The sequence below is a fragment of the Panthera tigris genome, chromosome C1, assembly GCF_018350195.1.
Source record: "Panthera tigris isolate Pti1 chromosome C1, P.tigris_Pti1_mat1.1, whole genome shotgun sequence".
In the NCBI taxonomy this organism is placed as follows: domain Eukaryota; kingdom Metazoa; phylum Chordata; class Mammalia; order Carnivora; family Felidae; genus Panthera; species Panthera tigris.
The window spans coordinates 7286763-7301690 of NC_056667.1; the positions used below are offsets into that span (position 1 = coordinate 7286763).

The window sequence follows — 14928 nt, forward strand, 5'->3', positions numbered from 1 at the left end:
CATGGTTTCAAATCTGTAAGTTAGGAAACTTTATTAGTTTCAGGAGTTTCAAAGATCCGGAAGAAGGGAATCGTAAGGAAGAGGAAAAGGATTTCAAGTGAATCAAGGAAGTTACTCACTGGTGTACTGTTTCTTTTTCTTTACTAGGAAAAAGAGAACAAAGAGGTAGGATTGAAAACCAGCCCTTAAGTGTTCTTGGCAGAATCAGTACCACCAATGAGTAGCTAAAAGACTGAAGTATGGCTTAAAAGTTTTTATGACGGGGGTGCCTGGGTGGCTCAGTCAGTTAAGCGTCAGGCTTCGGCTCAGGTCGTGATCTCACGGTTTGTGGGTTCGAGCCCCGTTTCTGGCTCTGTGCTGACAGCTCGGAGCCTGGAACCTGCTTCGGATTTTGTGTTGCCCTCTCTCTCTCTCTCTGCCCCTCCGCCACTTGCTTTTGGTCTCTCTCTCTCTCAAATAAACATTAAAAAAAATTTTTTTTTTAATGAAGTTTTATGACAGCACATTTCCTATAGGTTACAAAGTGTTTATTTTAACCATGTTTTTGAGTGGTGAAGACTGCTTCAGAGGTCATATCCTGTGTCTCGTCATTGTCTTTATTGCTGAGCCCCTGAAACCTGAATCTGGTTCACATGACACTGATTTCCGTTTTCTTGGTAGAGTTTGTGTGTAGGCTTTCATCTTTTAGGAACTGTAATCCTCATAATTCCTAGTTTTAAATGGGTAAGGAGAGTTTTGAGCAATGTCTGTGATGTAATTTGGGGGGGGTGATTATGTGCATACGCATACACGCACACGTGAAGTATGCGTACGCATAAAAATGCCTGTGTCTACCTTGACAGTTGATACATGTAGGGAATAGCCTTTAGATGACGGGTGCCTTGGCTAAGAGTGTGGGCTCTGGAGTTAAACTCTCCAAGTCCACATCCTGGATTGCCACTAGCTAGCTCTCTATACAGCCTTGGGTAAGTTATTTAACCTCTTTGTGATAGTGTCTCTATCTATACGGTGGCAGTAATGAAACCTCTATGTGCTTTAGTGGCTGGGAGGATGAAATAGGTTAGTACACAGAAAGGTCTCAGAGCTTAGAGTAAGTGTTCCATGAGTGTTGGCTATTATTTAAATCTTGTCCCTAGTGCCTTTTGGTTAGAAGCACACTTCTTTGCTTAGGTTGCCATTTGTGTGTGGGGAGATGTTCTTTCTAGAACTATGTCTGCTTGTCACATGATTATGTGCAGTGTGAGCCTTATTAATACTCTGTCAGCATTTGAGGTTTGAACATAAGTTGTGGGGCCATACCCAGTGGAATCCAGCGCGAGAGAGAACTAAGCACCGTAGCAACTGTTGCTATTTATGTCCTGAGCAGCAGCTGCCCTGGACAGATTTATTTTTAATCCTGATCTCACTGATAGCCTGGGATGTGGCCATGCCTTCCAGAGAAGCAGATTGGTTGAGATGTCTGGTCTTTGAGGAGATTTCGTGACCACATGTTATAAAGATTCTATTCCATGTGAAATATGAGACCCTGAAGCTTTGTATGTAAGAGAAAGGAAGAGAGGCGAAACTTCAGCATTCAGTCAGTCCCCAAAGTAGAGTGTGACTGGATTAATCACTCGAGAAATATTTTCACTGTCGGCAGTAAGGCTTCGTGCTTTGCAGTCAAGAAGTAATTTTGCTTTCTGTAACATTCTACAGAAGATTTGTGGTGTGTGGTTCTACTGTATACATACGTAATACACACATGTACATGCATACTTGATTATCAACTGTGGATTTCAGCAAAAAGACTGTCTTTCATTATCAAATGCTTTTCTAAAGTAATAATAAGATCTTTAAAAAGAGTTTATTTCAGGTAGTAGTTGGATCGATTCAATAATTTTCTAATTTTTATTTCTGATGTATTGAAATATTTTAAGCTTTATGAAGTACCTTGAAATAGTAATGTGGCCCATTTCCAAATTTTGAATATTTCCTGAGCACCTACTGTATGCCAGGCTGTGTTCTAAATCCTGGTGGCACCCGGTGAATGTTGTTGGTCTGATTCTTTTAAGTTCTGTGGACAGATCCTACCTATTAAGGATGTGATTTTTTAAAAAATTTTTACATTTCTGTGTTCGGATTCAGTAGTATGAATTTCCTGATTTGGGTGTTTTGAATTTACAACATAACATCATGTTGAACTAAAGAAAATGTAACTGAGTGACTTATCAAATCAAATCATTTTCATTCTCTAGGTATTATTAACCCAAAGAACCCAAAGGAAGCTCCAAAGTCCTTCAGTTTCGACTACTCCTACTGGTCGCACACCTCGGTGCGTATACTCGGGGTGCGGCGCAATAGAGCAGGACAGGCCGGGAGCAGTTGTGAAAGCGCTGGAAGGTCCACAGGGAAAGCAAAGATGCCCGACACCCAGGAAACGGAGAGAGCGGGGGCCCTTTGCAGTGCCCTTACTTGGTAAAGGACCCCCAGTCTTGCAGGCTCCTGGGGATTGTTCCTCAACTAGAGCTTGCTTCTGCAACTCTTCATTACATGTTTTTCCTGGTTTTTTTGGTTTTCCTCTTCTGTTTTGTGTTGGAGTAGGAAAGGTTTCAAACTCCTGACAAAGCCTGCTGGCCAAGGGAAGGGGCCTGTGAAGGGGGGGTCGACGCTCGTCACTAGGAGCTGGGTTTATTGAGAAATAGCCACACCACCTGGAGTGAGTGCAGAGGAGTATTTCTATATATGGACTTGACCTTTGATCTTTCAGTCCCATTTTCCATTTAAGAAAATGTTCTTGCAGCTTCTATGAATGGAAGAGTAATACTTTTAAGATTATGGGAAGTGAAATGTAATCAAGTGAGGTAATTTCATGTAGGTATTTTTACGTGTGGCTGTGACCTGGATGACTGTGGTTGTGTGTGTGCTTAATAAGAGAAAAATAAACTGTGTGTTGGAGGAACTAAGAAATTTTATAATACATTTTAGGTGACTGTTGAGATTCCAGACACTTTTGATTTATTATAGAAGTAACCAAATAAACATAGGAAAGTATGCAAATAAAATGCCATTGATTTCTCCTTTTAATCTTTCCAGCCTGAAGATCCCTGTTTTGCATCTCAAAACCGCGTGTACAATGACATTGGAAAGGAAATGCTCTTACATGCCTTTGAGGGCTATAATGTCTGTATTTTTGCCTACGGGCAGACTGGTGCTGGGAAATCTTATACAATGATGGGTAAACAAGAAGAAAGCCAGGCTGGCATCATTCCACAGGTAAAGAAGCAAAAAATGACAAAAGACCTCTGTTTATTATTACTCTTAGTCTTCAGTTGCTGTAATAGTTATTTTTACTTAGCAGACACTTATTCAGGGACTATTGTATGTGAGGCACAAAAATAAATCACTGGTCCCCTTCTCTCAAAGTAACTAATAGTCTGGTGGAAAAAGACTGATGTGTATACATGTCCGTCTTTAAAGGCAGGGAAGTTGACGTTCTGTAAAGATTTTGCTGTACCCCCACGTCTGGTTATTGTATCTCCTGACCCGTGTTACCGGCTTCTTAAAAAAAAGTGGTAGTATGTGCCATGCTCTGTTCTGAGTCCTGGGGACACCAGTGTTGTCGCCGGTCTGATACCCCCGCCCCCAAGTCCCATATATAGATCACCTCGTAAGCATGAGATTATTTTTGTTTTTTGATTGCCTTCTCAGAGATATTTTCCTTTTATCTTATTAATTTGATGCTAACACTTTAAGCTTGAACGGTCTGGGAAATCTTAAGAGCAGTGTCTTTGGCCTTGTATTGTTCGGAATGGAGAAGAGTTGTAACCCAGGTATTTAGAAGGAACTTCTTTTGGTAATAAGAAAAATATGGTTGGTTTGCGTTTATTGGTGATATTTGGAATTAATTTTAAAGTGTTTTTTAAAATACAGGCTTAGTGTGACTCATCTCTGTATTCTGAGAACAAAATATCATAAGAGAGCAGTAGCTACTTTTCCTAATGGATTATTGGAGCATAATTTTAAATTCAGCTGTATAATTGAAATGCTTCACTATCAGTAAACGTCAAGAATTTTTCAGAAAAAATTGAACATACTAGCATATTTTTTTCTGTGAAAAATACATGTCAATATGAAGATATACTTGGGAATTGTCCTTCTTTATATGCAGGAATAGCAATTACAGTACTAATTAGAGAAGACATTAGGTAGCACTCACCATGTGCCAAGTACTGGTCCAAGTGTTTCACAGACATTAGCTTATCTATAGATATCCTCCTCATTTGACCCTAAGAGGTAGATGTTGTTGTTTCTTTTTTCATTTTTCTCTTCTCTTCTCTTTCTTCCTTTCCTTTCCTTTCCTTTCCTTTCCTTTCCTTTCCTTTCCTTTCCTTTCCTTTCCTTTCCTTTCCTCTTCTCCTCTTCTTTCATTTAATTTCATTTTCCTAATTGCATTTTTCTTTCTTTTTTTTTTTTTTGAGAGAGAGAGGGGATGCAAGTGAGCGAGAGACTGAGAGAGAGAGAGAGAGAGAGAATGAGAATCCAACGAGGGGCAGGTGGTGGGGGGAGAGAAAGAGAGGGGAGGGGACAAGCTCATTGTCACCCAATGTGGGGCTCAAGCACACCTGAAGTAGGGCTTGTGCTCACCCGAAGCGGGGCTGGAACACAACGATGCTGGGCTCGAACTCACAAACTGTGAGATCACGACCTGAGCGGAAGTCAAATGCTTAACCAACTGAGCCACCCAGGTGCCCTTGTTTTATTTTATTTTCCTCATTTTATTTTATTTTTTTTTGTGATTTAACTTTATTTTTTATTTTTTAAAATTTACATCAGAATTAGTTAGTATATAGTGAAGCAATGATTTCAGTAGATTCCTTAATGCCCCTGACCCATTTAGCCCATCCCCCCTCCCACAACCCCTCTGGCAACCCTCCGTTTGTTCTCCATATTTATGAGTCTCTTTTGTTTTGTCCCCCTCCCTGTTTCTATATTATTTTTGTTTCCCTTCCCTTATGTTCATCTGTTTTGTCTCTTAAAGTCCTCATGTGAGTGAAGTCATATGATTTTTGTCTTCCTCTGAGTTTTTTTCCTCATTTTAAAGACGAGGAAACTGAGGCATAGGGAGGTCACATCACTTGCCCAGGGAAGTGGCAGAGCCAGAATTCAAAAGCAGGCTTTGCTTTTTCTACAATGTGATACTTCTTTAGCAATAAAATATCTTTTTGTAGATTATAGCAAGTTACAGTAGACAGTCCTGTTTATCCCGTCATCACACTTAGTTTCTCCTTCCCTCTCCTTTAACCTTAATTTGTTTGCTATTGGAATTTTTGTATAATTACATATATATCCCTTTTTTGGCAGAATTTTGGAATATTTTATTTTAATGCAAAAGCATTAATTTTTTAAAACAGGATTATCATTTAGAAACTGCCATTTTTAATACATTGTATTATTTTTTATTTTTTTTAATATTCATTTTGACAGAGAAAGTGTGCTCGCACTCGTGTGCGTTCACACTTATGGGGGAGGGGCAGAGAGGGAAAGAGAGAATCCCAAGCAGGATCCACGCTTAGCACAGAGCTGGATGTAGGGCTCAGTCTTACAACCATGAGATTGTGACCCTAGCTGAAATCAAGAGTCAGGTGCTTAACTGAGCCACCCAGACACCCCTGTAATAAATGTAATTCTTTAAAAAAATTTTTTAATGTTTAGTTTTGAGAGAGAGAGAGAGAGCATGTGTGTGGGGCAGGGAGGGGCAGGAAGACAGGGAGACAGAGGATCCAAAGCAGTCTCCCGGCTGACAGTGCAGAGCCCGATTTGGGGCCCGAACTCACACCCCATGAGATTTTTTTTTTTTCCCCATGAGATTATGATCTGAGCCATAGTCAGATGCTTAACCAACTGAGCCACACAGGCGCTCCCCACAGTAAATTTTAAGTTGTATTTAGACTTCTAGAGAATCACAAACATATAGTTCATTTTCCAAATGTATATTGATTGCCTTGACATTAAATGTATAGCAAATGGGGCGCCTGGGTGGCTCAGTTGGTTGAGTCTCTGACTCTTGATTTCATCTTGGGTCATGATCTCAGAGTCCTGAGATTGAGCCCCACATGGGGCTCCTTGCTGAGTGTGGAGCCTCTTTAAGATTCTCTCTCTCTCTCCCTCCCTGTCTACCCCACCCTTACTACCCCATGTGTGTGCCCTCTCTCTCTCAAAAATAGTAATCATTTAAAAAAATGTATAGCAAATGAAAATTCAATAAAATTTTATTAAGTACTCCTATTAAAGTATCACATATTTTGAGTAAATTCAAAGGATGGGGAGAGTGAAATTTTATGATTTTCCTGATCTAGAAAAATTAATGTTTTCTATTAGAAATGTCACCATGTTGTGGAGTATCTTCTCATAAAGGGTTTGGAATCTTAAGACAGAGGTAAAGGGGAAATTTTTATACAGTTAAAATTATTCTTTTTTTAAAAGATTTTATTTTTAAGTACTCTGCATTGAGTGTGGGGCTCGAACTTAACAACCCTGAGATTAGGAATCACACACTCCACCAACTGAGCCAGCCAGGCACCCCTATACAGTCAAAATTATTCTTAAATACCTTCATTTACTCCGTCTAAATAGCATGCATTCTCTTCTTATACATATATATGTACGAATTTATAACATATATGGTAACTGACAATGTGTAATGTATACAGCATGATAAATAAAATGCGTGCAAAGTGTAGTTTAATAGCAGTGACTGCTATGTAATAATGCTAATAGCAGAGTCACAGGTACTCGAGGATAGTGTGAAGAATTGAATTCACATAAACTAAATGTGCCAGGGACCTAACGCGGGAGAGCTCCTCCTCTTCCCTAAATGTGGCTTTCTTTGAGATGCTGTCATTGAGGGAGAATAGAGATGAGATTGGAGGAGACCATACTCCGAACTCTCCTTTTATTCCATTCAAAGCATTCACCTTTGATATTGTTGCTATTCATACTTTAAGAGAAAAGGGATCTCGCTAATTCGTTTAGCACTCATGGGTAACTTTGTACCTCTCTCATCTATGCTGTTCCCGCCTCTCCTGCTTCTGTAGTTGTGTGAAGAACTGTTCGAGAAAATCAACGACAACTGTAATGAAGAAATGTCTTACTCTGTAGAGGTGAGTACAACTGTGGGTTAAAGCAAGAGGCCTCCGGACTCCATTCCCTCCAGTGTTACTTTGCAAAGGCCCCACATTATGACTGAGCTAGATCACTTAACGATTCCCCCAGTTTTGTACTCATAGGCTATTTCTAAGTTTGGGTCATAACGAATAGTGTCGCAATTAAATCCTTGTTCGTAAGTCGTAAGCTTGTTCATAAGCTTTATTTTTAGCTATTTCCTTTATGTAGCCGCTTGTCAGACAATACATTTGAATTGCCAAGTGGCTTTTTAGAAGGAAATGCTGTACCAATTTCCAGTCCTATCAGGAGGGTGTAAGCACCCATTGTGTCCTTGCCAGCATTTAGTGTTTTCGTTTTTTACTCTGCCAATTTGAGAAGGGCACAATTTCTTGCTTACTTAAAGTAGAATTCTTTTGATTATTAGTGTAGTTGAACATCTGGTAAATTATGTACATGCCTGTTTACATTTTGGGTTGCAGTGTTTATCTCGATATTCATTTGTGTGAATTCTTTCCCCTTTTAATATTATCAATAATGATTTCCGATAGGCATTGGTTTTTAAAATATTTATAATCAGATCTCTTCGCCCCTCCCTTCTTCATAATTGCTTATAAGCTTAGAAAGTTACTCTCCATCCAGTGAATACTCCAGCTCTTTGAAGAACAGGTCTGTAGAATTGCATTCTATACATTAATTTATTTGATGAACATTTCCACTCACTTATATGTGCTTTATGAAGCTCTCGTTACCCCCATGTTTGGTACTCAGTTTCATAGAAACAAATGATTAAGGTCTTCCATTAACATGAGCCTGTTCTGAGACATGAAGCCGTTTTTAAGCAAACTACTTTTTTTTATCTGTGTGTTGTGACTTTTCTATAGGACTTACACAATTCCTAGTTGACCCACTTAGCTGGCTTGGGTTTCTTCTTTACAGCATTGCATTAATTTATAAGTTTTAAAGAATTCTGCTTTGTGAAGATCCTATGCCAAAAGGGGAATGTGCTGCTCTGAAAAATTTTTTTGTAAAAATGAATTCTCTAAATAGCTTGTCTCATCCCATAACTGTTATTTTTTTGAATACTAAATGTATGACAAATGAAAATTCAGTAGATTTTTATTCTTACTAAAATAATCACATAGTTTACACTATTCAAAGGATAGAGGGTGTGCCAGAATGTGACAGACTTTTTTGAGCTTATAGATAGATAATAAAAGAAGATGCCATTTCCTTTCATATTGGAGTTCACAGGCTCACTTGGGGTGTGGTGTAGATCCCTAGTTGATACTCTGGTTCCTTATGTTTGTGGGACCTCTGCCTCTTCTCCGTTCTCTCTTGTATTTGCTCTGCTCTGGCCACACTGGCTTTTTTCCTTCTTTTTTTTTTTTTTTTTGCTGTTTCTGGAATACACAGGAACTTTCCTACCTCAGGGCTTTTTACTTTTTTTTTTTTTTTTTTTTTTTTTTTTTAGCCTGAAATTTTCTTCTCTTGGATATCTTTTGGTCTAAGCGTTGTAACTCCTTCAGGTCTTTTTTCAAATCTTATCCTCTCAACAAAGCTTACTTTGACCACCTTGTTTAGCACTGCAGCTTGCCCTCCACCCCTGCATTCCTGATCTCTGTTGCCCTGGTTGTTTCTTCCCCCCACAATACTCATCATATTCTAACCTACTTATAATCCTGTCTCTCTATTTATCTGCCTTTTGTTTATTTTCATTTAGAGTCATAAGCTCACCGGGACAGGAATTCTTGTCTGTTTCATTTACTGATATTTGCCAAGTGCCTTACAAAGTGCCTGGAAGATAATGCTGCTCAGTGAATTGAATTTGCCAAGTGGGGTCTGTAATGGTTAGCTCGAAAAGAAAAGAAATAGTGATGACTTTAGGTGGATTTGCATCTTAGAGAGTAAGTAACGGAGCATGACAGCTTTCGCTTCGGTTACTTGGGTCCTCTTAGTCCCATACCTGTGTGGAAAGAGACAAGTTTTCTAAGAAGATATAATAGCTACCTGGGATTCTGGAGTGTATGGACAAGTTTAAGTACACAAGAATGATTACCATTTCACTTTCTAAGATGAGCTTCTTTTAAGAAGGAATATTTGTCGTCCTGTTGTTTTACTGTCAGAGTGGATCAGTTACTTCGAGGGTTCTCAATATTTAAAAAATTGATTTTAGATTATCGTATAAATATACAATCAGCTCTGAGATGGAATGAAAGAGAAAAGCAATAGAAATGGAGATAAGCTTCTATTTCAGATACTCTGAAAATGTGCCTATAGAATATTTAAAGTTGAAAAATGTTGAAGTTTTATGGTATGCTTGAGTAGCTTAGTGCTGCACAAGCTTCTCATTCCTCGGGAAGATTGTAATGAGGCTTACTGTGGTGAATTTACCCCAGTCCAGAGCCTACATTATTTGTTTACAAGTCTGATCTTATATAGAGATCAGGAGCAGAAGCATCCTTTAAAGCCAGACTTTTGAATGAAGCTCATTTAGCTTATGTTACAAAACCACCATTTTTGTTTGTTACTTTCCCGTGAGGAAAAACTCTTAGACCAGAACCCCCACATTAGCAAGACTGGCGTATTATCTTCTTGTGGACACACTTCTGTTGGAACCCTTTAGGTTCTTTAGTGACCGTGGAATTCGAGAGGGAGGAGTTGACTAGACGACTCCTACGTTGAGTTGCCGCAGGTGGAGAAAGGCTAGTCTGCTACGTCCACCTCCAGGATGAGAACGGTCCTGCTGGTACGACAAGAGTTCCAGCAGTGTGTTAGCTGACGCTTCCTCTTCCCTCGTGAGTCTTGGGCAGGTCCTGCCATGCAGCCAGGCTCTATGCTGACCAGGCCTCACTCCTTGTGGCAGGTGGATTGCTTGTCCGTAATCAGTCACCGTGTGGTCAGTCTTAGAGTAGTAGAGTTGCTGGTCTCTTTTAGTCTTCCCTGCTCTGGAGTATTGTTTCTTGGTTTTAACACTAATAGAGTTTTTATTTCCAAGCTTTTAGAATAACCTCGCTGTAATCCTCAATTATTGACAACAGGATACATTTTAAAAAGTATATTAGTAACTGGTAAGTTGTTACTAAAAATAATATTTTTTTTCTGCTTTAGACAAGTAGCAGCTACTGACTGCTGAGAGAATGTTTACCTCCTTTTCTTTCCCGAGACCGTGGGAAGGCTGGTTCTAAGTTAGTGGTGTCTGTGCATACCATTAGTAGAATCAAAGGGACTGGACCTACAGTATTTTTCTTTGTAAAGATTGCTGATCTCATCGTACGACTTTTTTTTTAAGTAATCTCTACACCCAACATGGGACTTGAACTCATGACGCGAGATCAAGAGTCACGCACTCTACTAACTGAGTCAGCCAGGCGCCCCTAATTGTAGACCTTTTAATCAATGTTATACAACATTTAAAAAACATTTTAGGGGTGCCTTGGTGGCTCAGTCGGTTGAGCATCTGACTTCGGCTCAGGTCATGATCTCATGGCCTGTGAGTTGGAGCTCCACGTTGGGCTCTGTTCTGACAGCTCAGAGCCTTGAGCCTGCTTCGGATTCTGTGTCTCCCTCTCTCTCTGCCCCTCTGCTGCTCATGCTCTGTCTCTCCCTCTCTCAAAAATAGATAAACATTCAAAAAAAAATTTTTTTTAATAAAAGTAAAAACATTTTAAGTCAGGGGAGGGGCAGAGGAAGAGGGAGAGAGAGAATCCCAAGCATGCTACCAGCATGGAGCCTGACGCGGGGCTAGAACCCACGAACCGTGAGATCATGACCTGAGCCAAAACCAAGAGTCAGATGGTCAACTGACTGAGACACCCAGGCGCCCCCATAAAACGTTTTTTTAATGTATAGAATTTCTTTTTCCAAGTCCTCCAGTTCAAATTACTAGTTTGTTTCTAGGTGAGCTACATGGAAATTTACTGTGAAAGAGTACGAGACCTGCTGAATCCAAAAAATAAGGGTCATTTGCGTGTGCGTGAACATCCGCTTCTTGGCCCATATGTGGAGGATCTGTCCAAGCTGGCAGTCACTTCCTACACAGACATTGCTGACCTCATGGATGCTGGGAACAAAGCCAGGTATGGTAGAAATAGACTCATGACTGAGGGGTTTGGTACATTTTCGGGTCCTTTGCTCCCAGTTAAGGGTTTGAGATCACATAGCCATGAAAGTTGCTTTAATTGTGGATCCTCTGATCCTTTGGCTGTGCTGGAGAAAGAAGTGAGGGCTTCAGCATATTGGGCATCTTTCTTCTCACCAAAACGGTGCGGTGCTGGAGTGCATCAGAACTTTGATTAAATTTTAGTATCTTGATTTTGATGAAGTCATGGTAAAATGTTGGATATCATGTGCCTATGGTAGTGATTGATTGTGGAATAAAGAATAAAAACTAAATGCCTTGGTGGTTCCTAAAGGGACAACTGAAGTATGAGAAATGATTCTGATGTGGTACCTTTGGAGTTGGGGGTGGGTTGACAGGCTCACAAATAAGGTGCATTGAGAACAGTTTGTGTAAGTGACAATCTCACGATCTGTGAAGAGGTTTAAAGCTGTTGCTTTTTGTGCTTATGATGTGGAGCCTGCTGTCCGTTTTAACTTTCATCTAAGAATTCTACTGTCATATGTCACCATTGTGTTTATTTAGGACAGTGGCAGCTACCAACATGAATGAAACAAGTAGCCGTTCCCATGCTGTGTTTACCATTGTTTTCACCCAGAAGAAACATGATACTGAGACCAACCTTTCCACTGAGAAGGTAGGACGACTTCAGCGTCTAGGCTTGAGTTGTGTAGGACGGGAAACTTCAGGAGTCCTTGCTACCCTCTGCATCTTATGGAGGGCAGAAAGTTGCTGTTCTACTCAACGGAGAATAGTTTATATCTTCTACTTGTCATTTCTATTCCTACTCTGAACCAATTTTGAGCATGGGTTTTGAGTGAAATCGCAAGATAGAAAGTAGGGTTAAGAAAAAACAATTCAAGACTTTGGGTTTCAAAAACTACTTTGTGCAAGAGAGTTCAGCAGTTCTGTGGGGAGAAAATCCTTCCCTTTTTTCTTGACTAGAACCTCTTTATTACTTTGTTAGCTTGTTTGGTATGTGTATTTTTTTTTTTTTCTTTTTGAGCTCTGATAATGTGGTGTGGGATTAAATATTTAAGCAAACAGTTAAGCAGACAAGGTGTGTTTTTCCTTGGAAAATAAATAACTGCACAGCATTCCTTAGGTTTTTCAAATACCTTGCTTGTTAATGTCTCGTTTTCTACACAGTTCAATAGAGTAGACTCTGGAATTAAACGGCTTGCCTTAGATCCTGCCTCTACTACTTTTCAGCACTGTTACCTTGGGCAAGTTACTTAACCTCTTTGTACCTTAGTTTCCCGAACCTCATAGGTTTGTCAAGATGATTACATATTGGTACAGGTTAGTGCACATAGAGCCTGGCTCAGAGCCCGGTGTATTCACTCAATAAATGTGGATTTTATTGTTATTATTGTTAGTAGTAGATTTATGTTAAATTCTTCTCTGCTTACATACCTAAGTAGCATGTGGCTGGCTTTTTAAACCTGAAGTTAGATTTAAAAAGACATTTTTTTTATATATGTTTTCTAGTGTTTATTTTTGAGAGACAGAGTGCAAGCTGGGGAGGGGCAGAGAGAGAGAGAGGGAGACACAGAATCTGAAGCAGACTCCAGGCTCTGGGCTGTCAGCACAGAGCCTGACACGGGGCTCGAACTCACAGGACTGCAAGATTATGACCTGAGCTGACGTCGGACACTTAACTGACTGAGCCACTCAGGCGCCCCTTAATGTTTATTTTTGAGAGAGAGAGAGAGAGAGAGAGAGCATGTGCATGCACTAGTGGGGAGAAGCAGAAAGAGAGGGAGACACAGAATCCGAAGCAGGCTCCAGGCTCTGAGCTGTCAGCACAGAGCCCAATACGGGGCTCGAACCCACGAATCAAGGGATAATGACCTAAACTGAAGTCAGACACTTAATTGACTGAGCCAGCCAGGTGCCCCTGAAGTTAGATTTTATTATACCGGCAACGAAAAAAGATCCTTTGCCTTATTAACTGAGTACTTTATGATAATTGGTATCACTAAAAACTAGAATCACTTTTTACTTGGTGACTTGTCTGTTTTTAGCTGAAAATTATTTTAGAAAACATGGTCTTCACATAGGTGGTCAAATAACTTGACACTGCTTAGCTAGTTACAGTATTAATGCTATTTAGTACATCCAGTGTGAAAGTAGTTTTTCCATGATGTCACATCTACACAAATAATGATGTTAACATAACCATAGCTTCTTTGATCATCCATTTTGGATACTTTTGTCTAACTTCCCTGAATGTTTTGTTTTTGTTTTTTTTTTTACAACTTCACTGAGGTATTGTTGAAGTACAATAAACCACACCTATTTAAAGAATAAAATTGGATTGCTGTATATGCGCCTGTAAAACCAGTGTCATAATCCAAGTAACCACTTCTTTTACCCTGGAAAGTTGCCTCATGCTGCTTTATAATCTTACTGTACCACTCCTTCCACCCTGATACTCGGGCAATTCTGATCTGCCTTTTGTCACGACAGATTAACTGACATTTTCCAGAATTGTATATAGGTGGAGTTTTATAGTATGTACTGTTCTCTGGCCTCGCTTCTTTCACTCAGCATAATTTTGAAATTCATTTGTGTTGTTGTTACATCAGTAGTTCACTCCTTTTCATTGCCGGTTAGTATTCTGTTATCAAGATCTATCACAGTTTGTGCATTAACTCATCTGTTGATGGGCATTTGAATTGTTTCTAGTTTTTAATTGTTTAAATGAAGATGCTGGAAACATGTGCGTACAAGCCTTCGTGTAGATATTTGCTTTTGTTTCTCTTGGTAAATACCTAGGAGTGGAATGGTTGAGTCTTATGGTAGGTGTATGTCTCTGCTACACTGTCTTCCCAAGTGATTATATCATTTTGCATCCCACCAGCAGTGCGTGAGAGTTCTAGTTGCTGGAGGCTTCATATTTAATATGCCGTTTAATGGATTCATGGGTTTTATATATTTTTATGCCATGTCGTTGTAAAATATGTGTATCCGAAAATTACTTGTTTTGAACCAAGATAATTGCTGTGAACTTTTGTGCATGCTCTGTGTCTTGGGCCATCTGTAAAAAAAGCCCTAATATTTGTAGTCTTCGTGCCTCATTTTTAATTTGCTGCCTCTTGATGTTTTCCGGTTCTACCTCGCTTATTTCTTCTGAATTGCCCCAATGTCTTGTTCTTTACCAGGTCAGTAAAATCAGCTTGGTGGATCTAGCAGGAAGTGAACGAGCTGATTCCACTGGTGCCAAAGGGACTCGATTAAAGGTATTTATTTTACCAAACAACTGTACCAGTCAATAAATGTTCTATAACATAGGTCAGCAAACTATGACCAGTAGGTCACATTTGGCCCACTGTCTGTTTTTGTAAATGGAATTTTATGGGGGCACAGCTGTGTCTCTTTGTTTATGTGTTGTCTACAATGGTAAGGTTGAAAAGTTGTGAAAGTGACCGCATGGCCCTCAAAACCTTTTGCTGATGTCTGATCTGTAATCCAATGAAAGATAAGTTACGTAATGTAACAGTTAAGGAGGACTTGATGGTCAAGGTGAGAGCTGGAGTGTGTTTTGAGGAACAAACTAGATGTAAGCGACACTAATAGGACAGGGACACAGAAGATCCAAGTGTGAGAACAAACATGGGCCTCTCCAGAGAGATGCTTCATTAGCAAGAGCAGAAATTGCATGT

General features: G+C 39.7%; 1 protein-coding gene across 8 annotated transcripts in view; it reads left to right on the forward strand.

The window, feature by feature from the left end:
* Nucleotides 1–14928, forward strand: part of KIF1B (kinesin family member 1B) — a 144129-nt gene that overhangs the window by 36877 nt on the left and 92324 nt on the right. For 6 of the 8 annotated variants that reach the window (XM_042997509.1, XM_042997510.1, XM_042997506.1 and 3 more), the window contains exons 3-8: nucleotides 2235–2311; nucleotides 3073–3252; nucleotides 7074–7139; nucleotides 11041–11219; nucleotides 11786–11897; nucleotides 14428–14505. In XM_042997509.1, the coding sequence (XP_042853443.1) occupies nucleotides 2235–2311; nucleotides 3073–3252; nucleotides 7074–7139; nucleotides 11041–11219; nucleotides 11786–11897; nucleotides 14428–14505 (692 nt within the window). Of the gene's footprint in view, nucleotides 1–1605; nucleotides 1706–2234; nucleotides 2312–3072; nucleotides 3253–7073; nucleotides 7140–11040; nucleotides 11220–11785; nucleotides 11898–14427; nucleotides 14506–14928 lie in introns of those variants that run through there. The other 2 variants (XM_042997507.1, XM_042997508.1) reach the window with 2 other exon arrangements.